Raw genomic sequence first — 23,537 nt, 5'->3', positions numbered from 1 at the left:
AAAGTAGACATTTTCTCGATTTTGAGTTTTTGCTGAGTTGAAAAATCTCGTCCATAAGTAGTATACAGACTCGTCCAAAAGTGGTATAAAATCTCAGTTTAAAGTCGAGTTCTGGTACTACTATTTACGAGTCCAAGTCAACTTCTGGGAGTAAATAATCGAGTTTCAGCCGATTTTGGTTTGTTGTGACTAAACTAAGCTAATTGGGATAGGTCAAATAGGCCTATGATAGGCCAGGTACTGAAAATATGCCTACATATGATAAGCCGGGTACTGTAAAAAGTCTGGTCGCGCCATATGGTTGTTGTTGATAATTAATTAACCTAATTTTTTCTTACATTGCAGGTTAAACACATTATAAAGCAAAACAATTAGAAAATAGAAAGATAAAAGTTTTAAGACCACACATTTCTGAATTAAAACTGTAAAATTGTATTAGATTTCTCAGTAGGAGTTTAAAAAATGTATTTGAAATTTATTTGTGTAATTATTTATTTGATACAAAGTTCTTCTTTAGGAACATATCCAGATATCCAGGGCATCATATCCTTCATTCTAAATACACATTGGTTCAAAAAATGCATGATCCGAACCTGTACAAAAATGCCATTCTAGTCTTTTCTTCATCGTCCTGTCTTGTGTACCCAGTATGTGGTTAAACCAACGTCCTGTCTAGTGTACCCAGTATGTGGTTGAACCAACGTCCTGTCTAGTGTACCCAGTATATGGTTGAACCAACGTACTGTCTAGTGTACCCAGTATGTGGTTGAACCAACGTCCTGTCTAGTGTATCCAGTATGTGGTTGAAACAACGTCCTGTCTAGTGTACCAAGTATGTAGTTGAACCAACATCCTGTCTAGTGTACCCAGTATATGGTTAAACCAACGTCCTGTCTAGTGTACCCAGTATGTGGTTGAACCAACGTCTCTTTAATGCAACAGAACTAGTTGGGCTGAATTTCAGTGATTATGGTGTATTGTTAAAAGAATGTTAGAGTTGAGCATTGTTTTCATCCGTTTTTTAAACATTTAGTGGTTTCAATTTTTGTATCATTAATTTAGAATGCTTGATTTTGGTATCCACTGTGAGCATTTTTAATTCTAGGTTCCCTCAATTGAAGTTATCTCTGCAACCGCAGGGTATAACTTCCAAGCATTATCAAAGAGGAATTACATTAATATTTGTGTGAGCATTCAAAGTGGAAAAAATAAAAATTTCCCTTATTATTAATATTTCTAGTCGAGATGAAATAAACTGATTATTTGACTTAATATTCAATTGTAAAATAATTTTCAATATAATCATTTTTTGTTTTTTTGGAAAAGAGTTCCAAAGCCTCAAAGGTAAAACCTGCAGTAGGGTGACGGTACAGAAAAATGGTGGTTTTACACTTTTTTGGAGTTAATAGCACTCTATTAGTTATCTGATTATCTTCTCCACACAAAAGTTTCATCCCAGAGACCAGATTTATAGAATAGCAGAAGTATAACTGAACCTCTCAGACATAGTAAAACCACTGTTCAAGCTGTACTGGTTCAAGCTGAGGTGGTTGAACTACGTTTACCTGACATAATGAGTTGGGTTGTCTATACCCCCGCAGTTCTCTAGGCTGCCAGTTCCCCGACTAGTACTTCCTAATAGTATATTATCCGCACCCCTCTAAACATAAACAAAAATAAGAAGAATTAATAAAAATATGAATTTAAATCTTTTTTGTCAGTAAAGGAATTGAGTTTTTGCCACAAACTCAACATTTCTAATCCCGGATATTTTAGCAAGCTAAAAAAAACTTTGATATTTCAAACTTTAATTATTTGATCTAACAGAATTTATGGTTTGAAATATCTAAGGTCTGCAACTTTGGGTTGCAAAGATATAGAGATTAGAAAATCTTTTTTTAAAATCTAGATATTTATTCACGTATCATTACAGTTTACAGGATTGTTAATATGAATTTAACACAAAACTTTCTTACGACATTTTCTATGTAAATACAATTATAAATCTATAAGTTGGAGATTTAATTTTAACAGATACATTTATTTTCGTTTTTTCATGTCTGGATTGCTGGTAAGTTTATATTCAAGTATTGGTAAGGCAGCAGTTCGAGAGAAAAAACTACATTATATATTAAGGGTAGCGTTCTTTTGTGAAATCTGACTGTGAGATACTACATACACAATGTGTGTTATCTCTTATTAGAAAAGGCTACAATTAACAGTGTGCATGCTTTCACATAAACATACACGGGAGCGACTTTCCATTTTTACATTAAAGTAATTTAATGTGAATTTAATTAGAAAATCAAAGTTGGTGGCAAGAACTCGAAATTCCTAAAATAAACTTCAAATCATTTCCATTAAAAGAAAAAATGAGATTAAAAAATGTTTTCAATTTTTGTTTTAAAACAAGAAAGGAACTAATTTCTTGCCACTAATTCCTATTTGTTAATCCCTCCAGGACTAAACTTACTGAACTGCCTACCGCCGGTTCAGATTGGGATAACCAACTCAAATTCTTCCTTGTACTATTTAACTTTAAATCCGTGGTGGTTCAAATTTGAACCAGCAGGAGTTAATACGGTGACAGAACTCAAATTTAATAAATTCAGTCCCAGTTGTTGTAGACCTTTGATATCACAAACGATTAATTTTGTCAGATCAAATAATTTAAGTATGACCTATCAATCAGGTTCCAAAGATAAACAGAGTGTCTCAAAAAAAAACAGGGAATAAGGGTCTACAGAGTACAAAATCCTTTGCTTTCAAGATTGAGACCATTTTTTAAATATTCGTACAATTTTCAATTCAATTAGCCTAATTTTAGGCTTGTAGATCTAAAAATGTTGTATAATGGTATACAGAGTACAGACTTGTTTGAAATCGAATTTCAAGATTGAGACCATTTTTATCTACGTACACATTCCGATTCAACTAGTTCAATTTTAGGCTTGTATGATCTAGAAATAAAAATTGTAAAAGCTCCTCACAAACACTCATTCACTTTACTTGCATGAGGTCAAGATCATGACAAAATAGCTGCCCTGGACCCTGCTGTCTCACAAAACTATATTTTTGAAATTGGATCAAGGGCTTAAAAGTGTCTTGCTTCTAATAGTAGACCTTTTTAATAGTATACTGTAAACTAAATTGTGATAAACTGTAAACTAAATTGTGATAAACTGTAAACTAAATTGTGATAAACTGTAACCTAACATTGAATACAAAATTGTGCAAACGAAGATTATCCTTTACTTTTTACTAGCTTCAGTTGGAAACTTTAGGAGCCTATTAAATTGTTATTTTTTTATTTCAAGCATAAAATGGAACCATTAAATTGGAAATTGTACGTAAATTTAGAAAATGGTCTAAATCTTGAAAATCCAATTACAAAGAAGTCTGTAGAGTGTGGACCCTCATACAAAATTGTTCAAACGGAGATTATCTTTTTTTACCAAATTTACTCACTCCAATTGGAAACTTAAGGAGCTTTACTCACTCCAGTTGAAAACTTTAGGAGTTTTACTCACTCCAGTTGGAAACTTTAGGGGCTTTACTCACTACAGTTAGAAACTTTAGGAGCTTTACTCACTCCAGTTGGAAACTTTAGGAGCTTTACTCACTCCAGTTGGAAACTTTAGGAACTTTACTCACACTAATTGAAAACTTTAGGAGCTTTACTCACTCCAGTTGGAAACTTTAGGAGCCTATAAAATTGTAATTTTTAGATCTACAGGTCTAAAACTAAGCTCATTGAATTGAACATTATACTTAGATTTAAAAATGGTCTCAATCTTGAAAATCCAATAATAAACGAGTCTTTAGACACCTTCATTCACCGTTTTTTAAGACACCTTGTAGATATTTGAATTTGTAAAAAATAATCAGTTCCTTTGTTTGATGAAGTAAATATACTTTTATTATTTAAAGCTTGTTCTGGACCTGAAATATGCTCAAAATAATAACAAACTGATTTCAGCACCTTTACTTTAATGTACAAAATCCAACCAACTGAATTTTAGGAATATTCATGTTTTAATAGTTTTCATAAAGCAAACAAACAAAAAATACATATCTGAAATGGACGGATATCTCCCAAAAAAGTGATAATAATTTGATCACCTTTTCATAAAGTGGACCTCCTGAGTCACCCCTGCAACTTCCGGTAGCTCTGCAGAATAAAATAGATTTTTATTAAAATAAAAATGGGTTAAAAGCACCGGAAACGCAATTCCAAGTGACCTTCCATGCAAAGATGGCACTGCCTGGTTTGCAACTGTTACCTTGAAAGATTTTTCTCATTTATTAAAAATTAGAAGCCATGTTTTTGTTTATTTAAACTTTTTATTTTCTATTGTGAGGACCCTGGGTAAATCAGGCATTGCCAAGGGTGTAATGCAAGGAAAGTTAATTGCGGTCGTGTATACTCTGAGTAAATATTGAAACCAGTTCTCTTTGGGCGGAATTTGTAAACAAGAATAGATGCATCATTGTTCGTTTAGTATCCGAGGAGGTTAAAAGCATTACATTTTGATAATTTTGATAATTCACATATAATAGTTTCCTATGACCAGAATATTTCATTGATTTTTTTATGTGAAAGATAGATCCCATGTCAGGCTTTGACATCCGTCTTGTGTTTACATTGCCGCCCAGAGACAGTACACTGCAGTACAAAAGATGTGTACACTTCTGAAATAACTTTCCTTTTATTAGTACTTTGGGATAAATAATTTTTAATTTTTCAAATAGTGACAAGTTACGTTGCATGAGGGTCTAAGAAGTTTCAAATTTTCATCTTTTTTTTTTGGAGCACCGGCATCCAATATACCTAAGCAAACTAATTCTTCAAATTTTCTCAAATTGTGCGTACAGAACTGAAAACTTTAGGATGGTGGATATCGAGATTAATGCTTGATCCTCGTTTTTTCTTAATATCGAGACTAATCTAAGTGTATAAAATTCAACCAATCATTGTCGCGTATATGAAGCCGATAAATTTGAAATTTTGCGCGTCATTTAAGATTAATATACAGAAACGGGAGGGACTCTTTTTTTTTTTAACCGGTTTTTGATTTTTCTCTGCTATATCCAAGAAAGAACGGTTTAAGAAAAAAATCAAAAGTGTGTCCATTGGATACTCAGATTAAGTAATCGGGAGGTATCTCATTCTAAAGTTTTCAGCTCGGTGCTTATAAAGCAGGAATATATTGTTTTTTTTTTTTTATAATTACATGACATATATGAATTTGTTGATGTCAATGCTTACCTTATGTACCAGGGAAATGTTCTGCCTAGTTTAGTGTGGTACTCTAACTTTACACAACCAATCATTGTTATTTAAACCGTTTCAAGGCAGACATTAAGCAAAATAATTTGTTTTGGAAGAAATTTTAAATTTAAAAAATTTAGACATCACCCTCTTAAACTATTGAACATATAAAAATCTTTAAAAATATTTTTTTTTATTTAAAACTAATTTAGTTGCAAACTTGAAAACATAATTTATTTACAGTTTCTAGGGTTTATTGGATTTAAAACGCTTTGTAACCATTTTACAATAAAAAACGTTGTTCCTTGTTTTCCAGAGGTTTATAGCTACCATCTGCACCCTGAAATATATTAGTATTGCTTCTCTTAGATCTTTTTTAAATAACAGTTTTATATGTATTTATGGACATTAAAGGTTCTTTTAATTTTTAAAAAGTTCCGATGGTACATGGTGTCCCTATAAAAATGGGAATTCAGGGACGAATTCGATATCGTCTTTTTAAATAATTCTTTGATTTAGTATAGTGATACCTACTGAGAAAGCTGTAATCTGTAAGAGTTTCGTCTGCTATGTTAACATTTTGTTTGTTTATGATTTGACTGCATACGGTTGTACTTAGAAAAACAAGAAAATTGAAGTATACAATAGAGTAAACTTGTCCGTCTTCACTGTTCATCTTGCGAGACATTAAAGACACATCTTAACAGTCTTTTACCCTTTTCATAAAATAAACTATAGCAGACATAACAATATTTTGGCTTTTGAAATTAGGTATTACGATGCTAATTCATAACAAAGACGATATCGAATTCGTCACTGAATTCCCATGTTTTTTGGGACACCCTGTAACACATAACAATTGAACACTTGGATGACTTAGAAGGCTTAAACTCCGTAATTCTAATCCCTTTATCACAACCTGATACTGTAGACCTTTGATAGTTAAACTATGATGTTGCAAAGTTCAAAGTATACAATGTCAGAAGTTTACAATTTCAAATTGTAAAGATATAAAAATTAGGTTTTGACGAGATTAATTTGTTAAGACAAGCAATTTTGTCAAATTTGTCTAATACAAAATTGATAGCCAAGAACTTTATGCTTTACCTTTTCATAAAATGCAGTCTTGTAAGTTTCATTGTATGCAACACAATAGACCTGAAATCCATTGAGTTTTATTGTTAAAACATTATCTTACATATATTAATGTAAATATGTGCGCGTTTATCAATATTATAGTTCTTAAAATCTGTTCAAGGTCTTACTAATTTTATTTTGAAAATAAAATATTGTCTTTAAACGATCTTTAATCTTTTTTTATACAGGGATTGCTGATGTAATTTTAATTGACCCTTCATTTGAAGATGGACTTGTCAAATTTACAGTGGCTCCACTTAAATCTTTATCTTATGAATATTAGAAGGATATAATAGATTTTCTAGCTTTAAAAGTTTTTATCTATAACAACTTCTTCAGATTTTTTTCTGAAGCAGAAATGCGCAAGTTTTTCTAAAGATGCACCATAACTGAAAATAATTAACTTTTGAAAGAGAGTCCTTTAAAATATTGTCAATAGTTCCTGTCCCCTGGATTCAAAATTATGTAAAATATATACTGCCGAAATAAAAACTGCCTACCTTTGGCTCAACTATAAAGGGTTCTCTTCCTTTCCTAATTTTGTTAAGTTCTTGATCACAATATGTTTGGTCAATGATTTGAACATGCTTCACACGAGCTTTTCCTGAACAGATTGATTGATGATATACATTCATAGTCAGGATTTTAAAATGTTTAAGTTATGCAAAAATTGCAATGCCATATTGAAAGGTCCGTCTGACCAAGTCCCAGGGGGGATCCAGGGGGGATGATAGTTTCCTACCTGTGTGCTTAATTAGCTGAACTGTACACTTGCAAATGTTTACCAATAATGATATACTATAGGTTAGGCCAGAATCAAATTATAATAAACAAATATGCAGTACGCTCTCGGTATAATACATGGCGTGTACAATTAGTAAAGGATTAGCGTACATCATCACTCTATACACTATCACCTCGTTGATTAGATATCAATATCATTTTGAAAGCTGATTATTTTGAACTGTGTATTTTCTAAAAAAGTGACTAGAGCATTTTAAGTACAGGAAAACATATTGGAATTATCAGAACATTATTGATCATAAATGCTTAAGGGAAGGCCTGCTCCAGTGTGGTTAGGGCATAGCCATCTTGTTATCAAACAAAAGGTACAAAAACAAACCTGTGATAGAAAAATTTTCTTCATCTTCGCAGGTATCACTGCACACTCCCCAACCTTTGTCAGGACTTACACTTATGTCCTAAATACAAAATATCCCCTTGTATCTATATATGTACTTTGCTTGTTTGTTTAAATCTAAAAAAACGTCAAATTTAAAATCCGTAAGATACGATTTACCACTTACACTTACAAAGACTGATATTGAGGGACTTAAAGGGAGTGTTCGCGAAAAATTAAAGGGGGTATAGGCTTAAAACAATAAATAAGCGCTTTTGATCGCTACTAATCTTCTATCTGTTGCGTCTATAAGGATAAATTTGTAAAAAACTACTCATACCGAAGAACGTAGCGTCCATACAAATTCCGAAAGTTGCAACATTCTACTCGGATCGTAAATTATTAAATTTAATTCCAAATAAATCTTTCAGATATTACAAACAATAGTCATCGATTTTTTTTCGACGCATATATTCTCTGCAAACAAATTTGCGAATAGATATTTTTTGCAAAATCCAGTTATAAAGTAAAAATATTTGCATAAAAGAAATGTACAAAAAATGATAAAATTTAATTGCCGAAAAATTTAGCGTGGTGATATCCATAATGACGCTCGCAATGAAGGGATAAACACATAATAAGTAAGATTATCAAGGCTGTATCCATGTCTGAACGGATAACCCATAGATAAAGATAGATTGCGCATAAGACGACATTTTTCATCTATAAATGTACAGAGATGTTTTAAAGATATTCCTATTATATACAGGATGTCCCACGAAACATAACAGTTGGTGAATAGTTTAGAATGTCTTTTTCCATGATTTGTTGAGTTGTTTGGTACCAAAGATCAATAAAAATATTATATGAGAGTCATGTTATATTAAAATTGATTTCAAGTAAAAGATAATGCAGCAAAAGGATGTTTTAACTAAAAATAACGATTTTTTAAATGTCATGTTTCGTGGGAAACCCTGTAGATTAACATCAGGTCGGTTGTGAATATTGGCTGTTCTTATGTCATTGAGTACTTGTGGTGTACATGAGATCTGTAAAAAGAATTTTAAGTTAGTTTAGTCCTTCTCATGTCATTCTTCAGTTCTCGTCAATATGATATATTGCTCAGTGAAATAATTTGATATTCTCAAAATCAAATTCACTATACCCATAAAACACTTTGCCTGAAGAAATTAACCAAATCTTAGAAAGTTTAGAGGGTACAGATTCCCATAAAAAAAAACTTAGCCTGAAGGAATGAACCAAACCTTGTATAGGTTAGAAAGTCGATTTCCATACACACACTTACTCTGAAGGAATGAACTTAAGATAAGTAAGATGAGCCTGGTGATACCCATATATGTAGACACTTAGTCTGAAGGAATAAACCCATAATAAGTGATAATAGTGAAGTTATACCCATAAAAACACAAAAATTAGAAAGGTTAGAAAGTAGATTACCCATACAGACACTTAGCTTGAAGGGCTAAACTCAAAATAAGTAAGATTAACGTGGTGATATCCGTAAATACACATAGCCTGAAGAAATCAACCCAACAGGAGTAAGGTTAGCTAGTCAATATCTATATAAATGTAATAAATACAGTTTAAACATACCTATATAAATTGCGTTGTACATTGTCTATAAATCTAACTGCGCTAATCCTTAAATACGCAAAACTTGTAATGTGACTAGACTAGCTACATATTGTGATTAGATTAACTATGATAATATATTTCTGTGCATGTATTCTAAATACATATAAAAATTTAATATGTAAGATATACTTGTGAATACACATTAGTTGGTTGAGACTCCCTTTTGATTACAGTGTTCAGAGTAATGTTGGTCCTTGTTGAAACATATATCTTAACATGAAACATATACTTGTGAATACACATTAGTTGGTTGAGACTCCGCTTTGATTACAGTGTTGGGAGTAATTATGGTCCTCCATGAAACATACAAGCTGCGATCATGCCTAGAGATTTAGCATTGACACATTAAGAGCTTGTTTGATAGCCATGCTTGTGTCCCTGTGTGACATTTAGAGCCGATTACATTGTGCCCATTGGTTTGGCATTGATTGCTTTAGAGCTTGTTTGATAGCAACACTTATGTCCCTGTGCAACATTCAACGCTGAAGAATTGACATTTTATATTTATAGCTGACAAGTACATTTTACCTGGACTGATAAAGTTCTGGACTAAGTTTTAACAGTATGGTGTTTACTACATGTAGTCATAGGGATGTTAACGTTTTAATTTTTTTGAAAAACGATCATTTCAATATGAAAATGAAGTTTTGAAAAATTATCGTTTTTAATAACGTTTTTATAAAAATCGTTGTTTTGTTAACTATCGTTACTGACGACCCTTTGTTAACTATCATTAACCACGAACCTTCGTTAACGACGATACCTTCGTTAAAGATTAAATAGTTTTTAAGAAATTATCATGAAGTTTTAGCTCCCCCACAACTTTTTAACTTCATGTAAGAAAACATTCAATAAAAGTGCATGTAATTTTTTTTCAAAAACAATTGCTTTCCAACAACGACTGTTTTTTATAAAGTTTGTCATTTTGTTAACGATCATTAACGACAACCCTTTGTTAATGATCGTTAACCACGACCCTTTGTTAATGATTGTTAACATAATTGTCAATAAAATTTTTTTTCAAAAACGATTGTTTTTTTCAAAAGAAATTGTTTTTAAAAAACAAGCATATAAAAAACTGTTGCAAATCGTTTTAAAAAAACAATTGTTTTGTCCCAAAGACGAAACAATCATTCTTAAAAACGATTGAAAAATGAAACAAAAAACGATTATTTAACAATCATTTTCAAAAACGATTAACAACCCTACATATAGACCCAAACTTTATAAGATTATAATTATTTTAGAATGTGTTACTCATGTAGTGAAACAATGTTAATAATTTTCTGTCACCTCAACAGCTTTTGTTTTTCCATCAACTAAATTATTTGTTATTCCACACCATCCATATTTTCCAGGGTCATTTCTAAACATGCATATGGATAAGATTTTACTAATAAAAGTCAGAACTTTTTTGTTATGAATCTCGGGATCAGAGGCAGAAAGAAAACAACTTTAAGCCCCCCTGGACAAATTCCGGAATAGGCCCCCGCTTGGGATCAAACATGGATATCCATCCTGTGTCAGTCATACACTACAGGGATAACTAAAATGAAGATTTTAAGCTTCACAGTGATCCAAAGGTTTCAAGCAAAAATCTATGAGAATTTAGCCAATAACTTCATAAAAACTAAAGCTAAAAATGAGTCTGTACTTTTTAACAATTTATTATTTTTGAATTTTTAATCTTATAAATTGGATACAGTTGATACAGAAAAGTTCTGATTTGATTCTTCTTCTTGTCATGGATTCCCACCTTCTTCCTGTTATTCCATTCTCTTTTGACTGTCCCTGATTCTGATAACTTTGAGAAGAAGAAAAAATTGTCAAAAACCAGAATTTTCGTAAACGCTCAATTGTAATTGTCTATTCTAAGCATGCCTGCCTCAACAACTAGCTGATCAGGGCTGAATCAGCATTCAACACATATTCATAGAGTATTTTCTTTCAAGTTTAACGTCTCCAGTCCCATCTTTAATAATGTCTCCATTTGCCAATGGGATAAATTGATAGTGTAAAGCTTATCATTGGAGAGTTCCCTTCTATTTTCCTGTTAAATTTTATTTTTTCTTCTTGTTTCTTGTTTGTAGGTTTCTGCAATTTTATTTTGAGTTCCATGTCTAAATCCTGGTTACGCCTAGTGGTCTTTACAATGGAGCTCACAACATTTGCCAACTAAGAAATCACTTCAGAATGCTGTTTGTGACAAAAAAGGAAGGGTTGTGGCGTAGGAGTTGGAATTTTGAAGTAGGTCAGGAAGGGAGGGTATAGAGGGACTCCCATAGCATAGAAAATCCTTACTTTCTTCCGATTTTTAATTACTTCCCCCTCTGCAAAATTCAAGGGTTTTTTCTTATTGGAGTTACACCTTATTACAAAATGGGGAGTTGTTAGTTTTGTGGCTCTGAATGTGGCATTTTCCACAGTAGTCTGTTCTTCATAGTCGGCAGAGTATCCCAGCCAGTAGAGTAAAAAATCGGCATCTTATTGCCATGGTTACAAACCTCTCAGGATTCTTCTTTCTATATTTCTCTTTTTCTTGTTTCTGGCCATCTGTACTGTTTGTTTTTAAGGTGTGGTGCCGCCATGTTTCAATTTTGCTCAGCGCTCCACAGCTGAATAGAAGCTCCGGCTACTTAGAGCAGCGCACTGGATTTTCTATGTCCTAACCATGCCGATGCCAGCTCGCAACTGAAATTAGTGTTGTATTGTTCTAAAATGTGCATGTTTAGTGATAAACAAAATTTTAAGTTAGTTGGTGAGGTAAAATCAAAGGCGTTGTGACACTTGAAAATTGACCAAGTCCGGAAAATTGATGCAACTTTACATAGCAGCCTGGATCCTTGTGGCGTTGATCTTCACATTTGAAAGTGTCAACATTGGATATCGAGATCAAGAATTCAAGATTAAGAAAACTCCAAACAACATTTCCGAACTCTGGTATTTACTTCATTGAGGAGGACTTTTAGTTTTAAATTAATTGTGTTTAATTTCACAGTTAAAAACTTGAAAGTGCCAATTTTGACTTATCTACTTGTACCCAACTGGATTGCTATCTGAAACAGCGTTGACAAATGTTGAGCAATTAATTGCATTTTCTATTAGATCAATTCTTAAACAAACTACTTTAATAGCATTAAAGGAATTGAGTCTTTGCCACAAAATCAAATTATATATAGTTCCTATATATTTGCAACCAGATGGTTTAAACCTTTGGTATTTCAAACTTAAATTAGTTTATCTGGCCGAATTAAAAGTTTGCAATATCTCAGGTCTACAACAAAGAGTTGCAAAGATATAGGGATTGGAAAATCAGATTTTAAGATAGTATGCTTACTTACGTATAACATTTAGTTACCACTGTTGCTGCCCCAGGAGCAAAAATAACAATCTCAGTTATATTTTTCCTAAACAAAAATATAGATCACATAAGATTGTATCCAAACAAGTAATTGTTTTACACTGTAAATATAGACAAATTTTGAATCTAGGGCTTGAATTAATTAATGGAAGAGAGTTCGCTGAACTGCCTACCACGAGTCGGTTTAAATCCTCTATCACCCATTGAAAGATAAAGATGAGATGTTGAATCGGTGATCAAGGATTTGAACCAGCGGTAGGTAGTTTAGTTAGATTTAAGACGCGGCTCAAATATGGTTAGTTTCCCTTAAAATTGTATTGAATTTTTCAAGATTTAAGCCGGCGCTCAATTAAAACCGGTTTTTGGTGGATTTCAGACGCGGCTCAAATTCATTAAATTCAGACTCTGTAATATTAATAAAATCAAAAACACCAATATCAATTGAAAATAACAAGTTTTTGATTAATATTACATGGGAATTCAGTGACGAATTCGATATCGTCTTTGTTATGAATTAGCATTGTAAAACCTAATTTCAAAAGCCATAATATTATTATGTCTGCTGGAGTTTATTTTATGAAAACGGTAAAAGACTGTAAAGATGTTTCTATAATGTCACCGCAAGATGAACAGTGAAGCCTGACAAGTTTACTCTGTTTTTATACTGCAATTTTCTTGTTTTACTAAGTACTACAACCGTATGCAGTCAAAACATAAACAAACAAAATGTGAACATATAGCAGACAAAACTCTTACAGATTTCAAGCTTTCTCAGTAGGTATCACTATACTAAATCAAATAATTATTTAAAAAGACGATATCGAATTTGTCACTGAATTCCCATGTTTATTGGGGCACCATGTAGATCTTGCCATTCTATTTTTGTTGTATAAAACGTCCTGGGTCGTTACGGAAACTGCAGGGCATTGTTTTGAGGCACGTTTTTAAACATTCAAAGTTGTTTTTAGGCTTGTAAAGGCTTTACAAGAATCTGTTATTCAAATCCTATTTCAAAATTGCTTGCTAGTTAAGTTTGCATTTATTACACATAACAAAATTTTTACTCTAATTTAAAAAATTAACCAAAACGATTGTTCATAACAATTAGTAAAATCGTTTTCTATTTTCTAATCTAAAAGATCGATTTTCTCAATATCTTTGGTCAAAGTAAAAATTGTGTTTTATGTAATAAAAGCATACCTGTCTAATTTTAAAAAAAATTTTGTATCTCAGATTTTTGTGATGCTTTTAAAAAGCCTAACAACTTTTTTTAATGGGCCTCGTAACCATACCCATCAGTTGTTACAAGTGAATGTATTTACAGTAAACGTTACATGTACCGATAAATCCTTGTACCGGCGCAAATCATCCAATGATTGAAGCTATGTGGCATGTGCATATCTTTTTGTATAGTGACTTTTTTTGTAGTTCTATAGACCACACCTATGTACCTTGTCATTTCTTTATCTGACATTGAAGTTTTAGCTCTGAAGTCCAAACAACCTGGATTTTTAGAGCTAGGTGTATCCTCATCTTTTATACATCCAACCTTTTCCTAAAATACGTTGGTTTAAATATCAATACAGGACTTATAGTGTATCCTCATCTTTTTTACATCCAACCTTTTCCTAAAATACATTGGTTTAAATATCAATACAGGACTTTAGTGTATCCTCATCTTTTATACATCCAACCTTTTCCTAAAATACGTTGGTTTAAATATCACGGTCAGGACTTATAGTGTATCCTCATCTCGTATACAGCCAACCTTTTCCTAAGATACGTTGGTTTAAATATCAATACAGGACTTTAGTGTATCCTCATCTCGTATACAGCAAACCTTTTCCTAAATTACGTTGGTTTAAATATCAATACAGGACTTTAGTGTATCCTCATCTCGTATACAGCCAACCTTTTCCTAAAATATAATGGTTTGAACTAGGGTTTCTAATTGGAATTCCGTTGCGCGGAATTGCGCACAACTGTTCCCGAATTTCGCGGAATTACGCGGAATAGCTCGAAATTTCGCGGAATTACACGAAATAGTAAGGCTATTTCATGGCCCGCAATGCGCTATGCGCAAGTAAAGTGCGCTTTCGTTGAAAACCCTAGTTTGAACACAAGACTAGTTGGAAACTGTAGTTTGAACACAAGACTAGTTGGAAACTGTAGTTTGAACACAAGACTAGTTGGAAACTGTAGTTTGAACACAAGACTAGTTGGAAACCTTAGTTTGAACACAGGACTAGTTGGAAACCCTAGTTTGAACACAGGACTGGTAGGAAACCTTAGTTTGAACACAAGACTAATTGGAAACCCTAGTTTGAACACAAGACTAATTGGAAACAGGACTAGTTGGAAACCCTAGTTTGAACACAGGACTAGTTGGAAACCCTAGTTTGAACACAGGCTTAGTTTGAACGCAGGACTAGTTGGAAACCCTAGTTTGGCGTTTGGCACCCCCCCCCCTCTAGAAAAAGGCCTTAGAGAATTAGTNGAAAAGATATAGGGTTGAAATGCTTGTGCATAGCCCAATTTGCCAAGGCCAGCTCATTAAAAATAAGTTAGACCGATAACTTTAATAGTTTGAGTGTTATGGACGGTTGATAAAAACGCCAAAAAAAGGTTCAAAATATTTTTGTTTTTGTTTTAAACAAATATTAAAGTGTGACACATGTTTCTATATCCGTTTTTTAAGGGCTTTTCAGAAATATAGTTTTTAGGTATGTAGCTTTAGTCATAAAAAAGTTATGGGCTATTTATTATTTTTTTCCCCGAAAGATCAGATTTTTTACAAAAGATCCTTTATTTTTCATGAAAAGTCACAAAGGAATTGAGTCTTTGACACAAACTCTGATTTTCTAATTCCTAAATCTCTGCAACCCAATGTCGTAGACCTTAGAAATTTCAAACTATGAATTCTGTTGCATCAAATTATTTTAGTTTAAAATATCAAAAGTCTACAACATCAAGTTCCATAGATATAGGGATTAGAAAATTTGAGTTGGTGGCAAAGACTCAATTCCTTTCACGATGAAAGTGTCAAGAATGAGAGTGTCGGGACAAAAAACTACAGGGGGGTGGGGGGCCCTTCCAGCCTGTTTAGGGTTAATACAAACCTTCTGCATTACCACTGTTTGGAGAAAATTAACAGATGTAACCATTGTGAATCCGACATGCCAGCTCTTATGAAGTTTTGTAGGCAACAATTCTTGTTAAAGAGAGTGACCGGCAATGTATGGTAGTTAAATTTAGAATGTAGTATTGTGGAGAAATTTTAGGATTCATTTGAAACATATAAAACGTTTTAATGATGTATAATTACTGAGTTTGAGCGCAAAGTTGACTTTCAAAATCATCCATTTGGGTGGTTACGTCGACCAAAAATGTAACAAAATTCTAAAGTAAACCAATCAGCTGTTCAGGAACAGGTTGAGAAAATAAAAATGGACTCTTATTATCAAAAATAAGAATCTTATTCAGTTATTTGTTTCTTTAATGTCTCATTGTTCACAAAACGTTTTCTGTAGATTTCCCGGAAATTTTATTGAAAAGACGTCATTAGAAGAATTTAAAGAAATCTACAAACAAATTTTGAGAATCGATTTTTAAAAAATCATTAAAAAACTCAGAAGTTATACATCATTAAAACGTTTTATATGTCTTAAATGAATTCTAAAAAAATTCTCCACAAAACTTCATTCTCAGTTCAACTGCCATACATTGCCGGTCACTCCCTTTAAAGTAAAGTTCCCCTAACTTTCATGTAAAGCAGTTGTAAATAATTTTATCCAAAATCTACTTTGGAAATGTCAATCCCAAATATCAATCCCAAAAGTTACCTTATTCTCATAATTGAATTTAACGTCACACTTTGCTTGTTTAAAGCTCTTAGATTTGTAATCACAACTAGTGTCCACCTTGCAAAACTAAAATAATAAATTTGATATTCAAATTCAATATAAAGTGTATTTTAGGTTGCGACCTTACTGACGACCATAGTTTCATTAAAATGTAACAAACATAACTTCAGAAGGCTTTATTTGATCTGCTGCTTTAAGCATAGCCTTAAGTTAAATACCTTGACTTTTGACAAAGCAAGAAACAATAAATGAACATAATTTGTTTAAATCAATAAAATTAAACTAAAAAAATATTATTTTATTTTGTAATTTTCCTGGATAAAACATCAACAGCAGTTTATGATTAAAGCACCTGATAAACATTGGGGCCCAAATCATTGACTTCACAGGGCACTCGTCTATACCGACCATATCCCCCTATCTTGGGGTCATCATACACAAAGTCAGGTCCAGGCAAACAAGCCTTGATAAAAGCATATGTTTGGGTTGCCCACCAGTTTGCAAGAAATTAAATTATTTTATCACCTTGAGTTTTAAATCAATTTTTTTCCTTGTTTTAAGTAGTATGACATCATAACCTCCATATGCACCATATTTACCTCCTAAAATGTATTCACCTTTTAAGATTTACTTGTTATTAAATGTAAAATTATTTAACCCTATCTCTGCTGGGGTACTTGAAAACCAGGATATGCTGGGGGGGGGTCAATTTGACCCCCCCCCTCTAAATCCCATGTTTGATGTCCAAATATGACAAATGATAAATCATTGGAAAGCTCTTGTGCTCTACTTTTAGAATCTGCAAAAAAAATTTGCAACCCCCAGCAGGAATAGGGTTAAATATCGAAATACCACAAAGATATTGTTCAAAGTTATGAACAGAATAGTTAAGATTTCTTACAAATTTTCATATCCTTAACATTATTTAGCAATATCAAACAAAATTTATGTAATTTCGAATATCTTAAACTGAACAGTACACCCATAGACAAAACTGCTAAACTAGCCTGACGAGCCCAATACTCATGACATTATTTATATTTTATGACTGCCATCTAACACTGTTTTATCTAATCCCTATTCTGTGGTTGAAGTTTTTAAAGATTTACTCTAAATTTCAACACTGTTTATAACTTTAATCTTCAACTGTGATCTTCTATTTCTTTCAGTCAATCTAATAAAAAAAATTTAGTTTTTTTATAAAGGTTTTGTATATTGTATCCGGAGGAGCTCTTTGTCCATAAAGCTTTGTTCCAATCTCTAAGTACACAAAATGAATCATCTCCTATTTGTGAGATTAGTTTTTTGGTAAGAATCTATGTAAGAAAATGACGGGAAAAAGTTTCTGAAAAAAAATTGGAAAATAAAAACCTAGTTAAAAGTTCCTAGAAAAAATGTAACTGGAAATAAAATCCTGTGTTTTAGATTCCTGGGACTTTTCTTCTAAAATGATATGGCTACCATTGCCTGACAATAAAGTCTCATTAAACAAAATCACAGGCATCAAATTCCTGGAGAAAATATGTCTGTGGAAAAGAAAACCTAGATAAAAAACCGCAAGTCTGCAGAAAAAAGTCCTAAGAAAGGTTTACAACCAGGACTTTTTTTCATAGTGTATCATATCATGCTTTTTTCACAAATATTCAAAGAACTTTTTTGGTGCCAAAGGAACTGAGTCTTTGTCACAAACTCAAATTTTCTAATCCTTATATCTTAGCAACTTGATGGCGTAAATCTTTGATATTTCAAACTTAGATTATTTGAACTTCCAGAATTCTTAGTTTGAAATATCTAAGGTATAGGGATTAGAAATTCTAAGATTGTGGCAAAGACTCAAATCCTTTTAGGACTTTTTTTTTCAAAAAATCTTTTTGACAGTTTTACACGAATACTAAGCTAATGAAAAGAGCAGACAAAACAAAAAATATAGCTTACATTTAATGTTAATGTGTGGGTCGTGGGAGATAACCCATTGCCGTCATGAGCCCCCGCCATGAAGACACGAGCCTACGCCATGCAGTAAGAGCCTCCGCTATATAGTAAACGAGCCTATGCTATATAGCTTCCTTAAAACTCTTGGTTTTTATATGTAGTTAAGATTTGTTGTATTTTTCAAAACTTGAAACAGTTTTTACACATAAAATTTTGAATTTTTTTTCATATTTATAATCTTTAAGTTAAGTGATACATTTATTTAAATTTTTATCAGATTAAGGTGATTAACAATTTGACATTGACACAAATAATCTGAAAACTTTAAAAATATCCCCAAAAAAGGTATTGCTCAAAGATTAAAACAAAATAAACTAATTTCAATATAAAATGAATTTCCAAAAAGCCTTTTTTTCTGCGTAAGAAATGTTTTCTGTAAAATATAAATCTCATAAACCTCTTTATGAGTCAATTTACGTTACAAACCATGACAATAAATTAACAGTAAAATTCTTGTGCCAAAAAAATGTAAAAATTTATCATGTAAAAACCAAGAGTTATATAAAAGCTGTGCTGTAAGCGGAGGCTCGTACTGAATAGCAAATCTGGGAGGCTCGTGTCTGCATGGTGGCCGGGGATTCCCTCCCTCTCCGGTTCATTAAAAAAACGAAAAGAGGGAAGCTAAATAAAGAACGTGTTACAGTATACGACGAATAATTTTCTGGACTAAATTGGCGGGAAATCTATGGCTATGAATATTAAAATAAACCTGGGCAACGCTGTGTTCTCCAGCTGGTAGAAAATAAGACACTACCTTTGTAACCATCTTTATGACTGATAATATAATCCAGGAGGAACTTTTTAGTTTCATCTTTAAACTGGGCACTTAGATCATCCACGCCAACATAAACCTTAATATAATCAGGTAGATTGTTTTAAAGGATCGTTCATATATTTCAGTTAAGGAGAGAGTAACAAATTTTATTTATTTCTTGTTTCTGTAATTTCATTGAAAATTATGAAATTGAATATATGCGTTGAGAAAGATTGGTCTGGAGAACATGGCTTCCTACCCCGTCTGGAAGCCAAGTTCTGCTGAATTCTTCATATGTTGATGACCTACTTCCAGGTGCTAACACTGAAGCGGAAGCATAACTACAGATTTTGTTATGTAAGACCAATACCATATGTATATATGAGTAGGATATTTGCATTCTTAACTCCAAATGGAACATGTTCAGTAATTTCAGCTTTCATGTCATCAAGGTCTTCAGCTGTTAACCTTAGGTCTTCATAAGAAGTAAGAGGCATGTCTGCTATGTCTTTCTTCATGAAATTCCAATAGCCCTGCTGGATTTCCCTTTGTTATGATATCACTAGGGTTAAGTGCACCAGGAATGGTGTTTTTAGAATTTAAAACGAACAAAAAAAGAGTTAATGTTGATTAATGAAATTAAAGATTGTCTCTCTAAAAAATGGAATAAGTCAAATTATATTAAAACTGAGCCAAATCATTCTAGAATTGATCTAAAATACTTTATAAGTAAGCCAAATCATTCTAGGATAGAGCCAAATTATTTAAAAATTGAGCCAAATTGTCCTAAGATAGAGCTAAATTATTCTAAAATTGAGCCAAATTATTCTAATTTTGAGTTAAGCTATTTTATGTCTGGGCCAAATTATTCTAGAATTGAGCCAATTATTCTAAATTTGAGTCAAAATATTCTAGAATTGAGCCAAACTATTCTAGAATTGAGCCAAATTATTACCTCTGGTGAAGGTTCAGCTTGTTCTGGAAAAATGAGTTTCATATCACCATTTGGCTGCAGTTCACACACAGTTTTAAACTAATATATATTCATTTAAACTCATATATGTCTAACAAATATAAATAATAAACAAATATTAAACAATATTTCTACATCAAGTGATATATTTTAATCACAATAAATTGTCGGACAAATGATGTGTCGGACAAATAATGTGTAAGACAAATGATGATTAGGATAAAAAAGTGTAGGACAAATAAGTGTAGGACAAATGAGTGTAGGACAAATAAGTGTAGGAAAATTAGTGTAGCACAAATAAGACAAACTAGTGTAGCACAAATGAGTGTAGGACAAATGAGTGTAGGACAAATGAGTGTAGGACAGACGAGTGTAGGACTAATGATGTTTAGGACAAATGATGTGTAGGAAAAATGAGTGTAGGACAAATGAGTGTAGGACAAATGAGTGTAGGACAAATAAGTGTAGGACAAATTAAGTGTAGGACAAATGATGTGCAGAACAAACAGTGTAGGAAAAATGAGTGTAGGACAAATGAGTGTAGGAAAAATAAGTGTAGGACAAATGAGTGTAGGACAAATGAGTGTAGGACAAATGAGTGTAGGCCAAATGAGTGTAGGCCAAATGAGTGTAGGACAAAAGAGTGTAGGCCAAATGAGTGTAGGACAAATGAGTGTAGGCCAAATGAGTGTAGGACAAATGAGTGTAGAAAAAATTATTTTAGGACACATGAAGTGTTGCAGGACAAATGATGTTTTCCTCTCTCTAGGACAAATGATTAGATAGTTAGATAAAGTTTATTTCATGTATCTGTGTACAGAACGAGTTTACAATTACAAATTATAATGATTATTTTAACAGTACAAGTATAAAGTAATTAGGTGAAAAATAGCTCTTGTCTGTTTTGCTTTTTTTCCACCTAATTTCAATAATGATAACAAAACATTAAATAGATTTAAAAAGAACTATTAGAGATCAGAGTGTGATTTTATCTTATGTAAATTAGTTTATACATTTATTAGAATAATTAGAGTTTAAAGTAATTTTCTGACATGTACACAACAAATATCAAAACATATTAAAACATATCTAATTAGTTTTACAATAGCAATTGTAGCCATGTAGGACAAATGACTGCAGAAAAAATGATTTGTAGGTCAAAGGATTGTAGGACAAATGATGTGTCAGCAAAATGAGTGTAAGTCAATGATTTATAAGACAAATAGTGGCACCTTCTCTTGTTCGTAAATACAAACTAGAGGAGCTACGAGGTCGCACCTTCTCTTGTTCGTAAATACAAACTAGAGGAGCTACGAGGTCGCACCTTTGCTATAAATTAAATTATTTGATTAATTAAATATATTCCTTTGCTGCTTTGTAGTTCTTCAAACAGGATCCATCCATTATATGCTCCTTACTCACAATACAATGTGCTGAACCATTCAAATATTTTTCACTTTAATCATATTTCTGTGTTATAAGATTAAATAAATTTAAAAGTGATTGTTTTCTTTTTTTCTTTCTTTTAATTTAAATTGTTGCTAATTAATTTGCAACCGATTTTTTAAAAAGTTATATCAATTAAATAATTTTAAAGGCAATGTGAAAAGTTTTATAAAAGTTACAAGTAAGACGACAATAATTTCACTATGTCTGGATTATCACTGTATTAAAAGTGTGGTTTTCTGAAAGTGTGTTTAATATCTTTTGTAATTTCCATTTGTATGGGTCTTTAACAATAAACTTGTTTGGGTCAAATTTTCTGCTTTTATGTAAATTTCGAAAACAATAACTATCGACTTGTTATGAGAAAGACGACTTTTACTCCATGTTTAACATGTTACTGCTTTATGCACATTATCATAAGAACATAAAATAAAACAAAAATTGTCCACATTAATTAGTTTAAAATGTTGAATCCCTGCTGAAACTATCCACTGAGATGATATAATGGAACTAGTGCACTTTACAGAGGAACTGGGTTGAAAGTTGAATACAGCCATGAACGGTGGTCTAAATATAACTGGAAAATTCTGGAATAGGAAGACGACTTCTAAACTAACTTTATCATTTTAAATCGTCCCGTGTACAATGAGACACAGTAATTGTGCAGTGTGCAAAGACCATTTTACTTGATTTTTAAACTACTGATAAAACGATTTTCTTTGTACGAACACCAACTACACTGTGAATATTGATTGAATGTCGGTTTCCTAGTCCATAGTTTTATGGTTTTTGACATTTTCTTTTTCAACATAAAAACATCGAAAAATAATTAACCACAGGGTTAAATATTTAACCCTGTGGTTAAATATTTACCTCGCCGAAATCGACGAGTTAAAATTTAAACACTGCAGAGTCTAAAATCTTGAAATCCTGCATTTTCCCTATTTGTCTATTATTCAATCATCATTCAGCTGAGAAAGTGGCATTCAACTTTACGATATATTTAAAAGTGAAAACCTTGTTAAAGAAATTTCACGTTTTAGATTAATTAATTTTTGCATGTAAACCCAAAAAACGGTTGTAACTCGAAATATGGTTTGTTTTCCGTTACGTAATCAGCTGATTAGCGATGGTTATGTAATATTCTCCGTAAATCCTTTTCTCTGATTGGTTCAGATTTTCCCGGGAAATTCAAATTTAAAATTGAGAAAGTTTAATATTTAAGTAGCTATTCATTATTTTACAGAACTTTTAACCTCGAACTTAAAATTCGCGCATCCTTTAGTTTTAGACTCAGGGATAACTTTTATTTGGATTGTTTCTTCTCAAATTCACAAGTGACTACATTATATATCGAGATCAAGAGTTCAGGATTAATGATACTCAACATAAAAGTTCCAACCTTAGATAAGATATTTGCATGATTACACTTTCATGGTCGGAGATACCGTAATCATAAAGTTTAGATCGTTTAGACATTACAATTGGGATTATAGGCTTCAGCATTGAAATGCAAAAATCCACCATATTTTAGTTTAGGATGTAAACTAACCCTTTTGACTACTCAAATTTGTTCCTCAAAATGTGCAAACCTCTGTATAAAGTGTTCACTGAGAGAAATGAGATGTTAAGTGAATTTCGAGGATTTTTCTCCCGATTCGATAACACTGAAATCCACGGAAAGTAAAATTTTTGACGCAAAACTGCGCAATTCCGCTCAAAAATCAAGCCAATTCTTTTGTCTAGGATTTTTTTTTCGTTGATGTTTCCGTCGTTATTGTGGTTAATCGTAAACATTTTTTGATCCATCATGGTGTGGGAATGGGGTCGTTTTCTGACCTTTCTTCTCCTTCAACGACCATCCCTCCGATGATCCTCTCATCAGCCTGTAGTCCCTGAAGCAGGGCGCAGTATACAGCTAGGAGGTAACTCCACATCACGCACACACGGGCAAACTGAACTA

The 23,537-nt window shown here is 32.3% G+C and overlaps 1 protein-coding gene across 1 annotated transcript; it reads right to left on the bottom strand.

Annotated features, from left to right (window-relative positions):
• Positions 1-460: 460 nt before the first annotated feature.
• Positions 461-23,537, bottom strand: LOC111695714 (uncharacterized). The gene is made up of 19 exons (XM_023465124.1): positions 23,414-23,537; positions 22,050-22,141; positions 21,494-21,561; positions 20,111-20,188; positions 19,156-19,252; positions 16,935-17,011; positions 16,762-16,872; positions 16,389-16,475; positions 13,998-14,101; positions 12,527-12,592; positions 10,479-10,551; positions 7,533-7,611; positions 6,910-7,013; positions 6,380-6,430; positions 5,577-5,612; positions 5,270-5,316; positions 4,123-4,171; positions 1,566-1,660; positions 461-555 (listed from the first exon to the last, which is right to left on the bottom strand). Exons 1-19 carry the CDS (start codon positions 23,509-23,511, stop codon positions 492-494), a joined length of 1,476 nt encoding a protein of 491 aa, XP_023320892.1. The 5' UTR covers positions 23,512-23,537; the 3' UTR covers positions 461-491.

The sequence above is a fragment of the Eurytemora carolleeae genome, unplaced genomic scaffold (assembly GCF_000591075.1).
Source record: "Eurytemora carolleeae unplaced genomic scaffold, Eaff_2.0 scaffold82, whole genome shotgun sequence".
NCBI classification, from domain to species: Eukaryota; Metazoa; Arthropoda; class Copepoda; order Calanoida; family Temoridae; genus Eurytemora; species Eurytemora carolleeae.
Note: the sequence above shows the minus strand (reverse complement) of the source record. Positions and strands in the feature narration are given on the sequence as shown.

Coding starts and splice junctions, on each gene's coding strand:
- LOC111695714 (XM_023465124.1), bottom strand. CDS start 23,511: ATGTGGAGTTACCTCCTAGCTGTATACTGCGCCCTGCTTCAGGGACTA. Junction 12,593..13,997: donor TCAGATAAAGAAATGACAAG/GTACATAGGTGT, acceptor ATTTTTGTTTAG/GAAAAATATAACTGAGATTG. Junction 7,612..10,478: donor GAAAAACAAAAGCTGTTGAG/GTGACAGAAAAT, acceptor TTTTGTATTTAG/GACATAAGTGTAAGTCCTGA.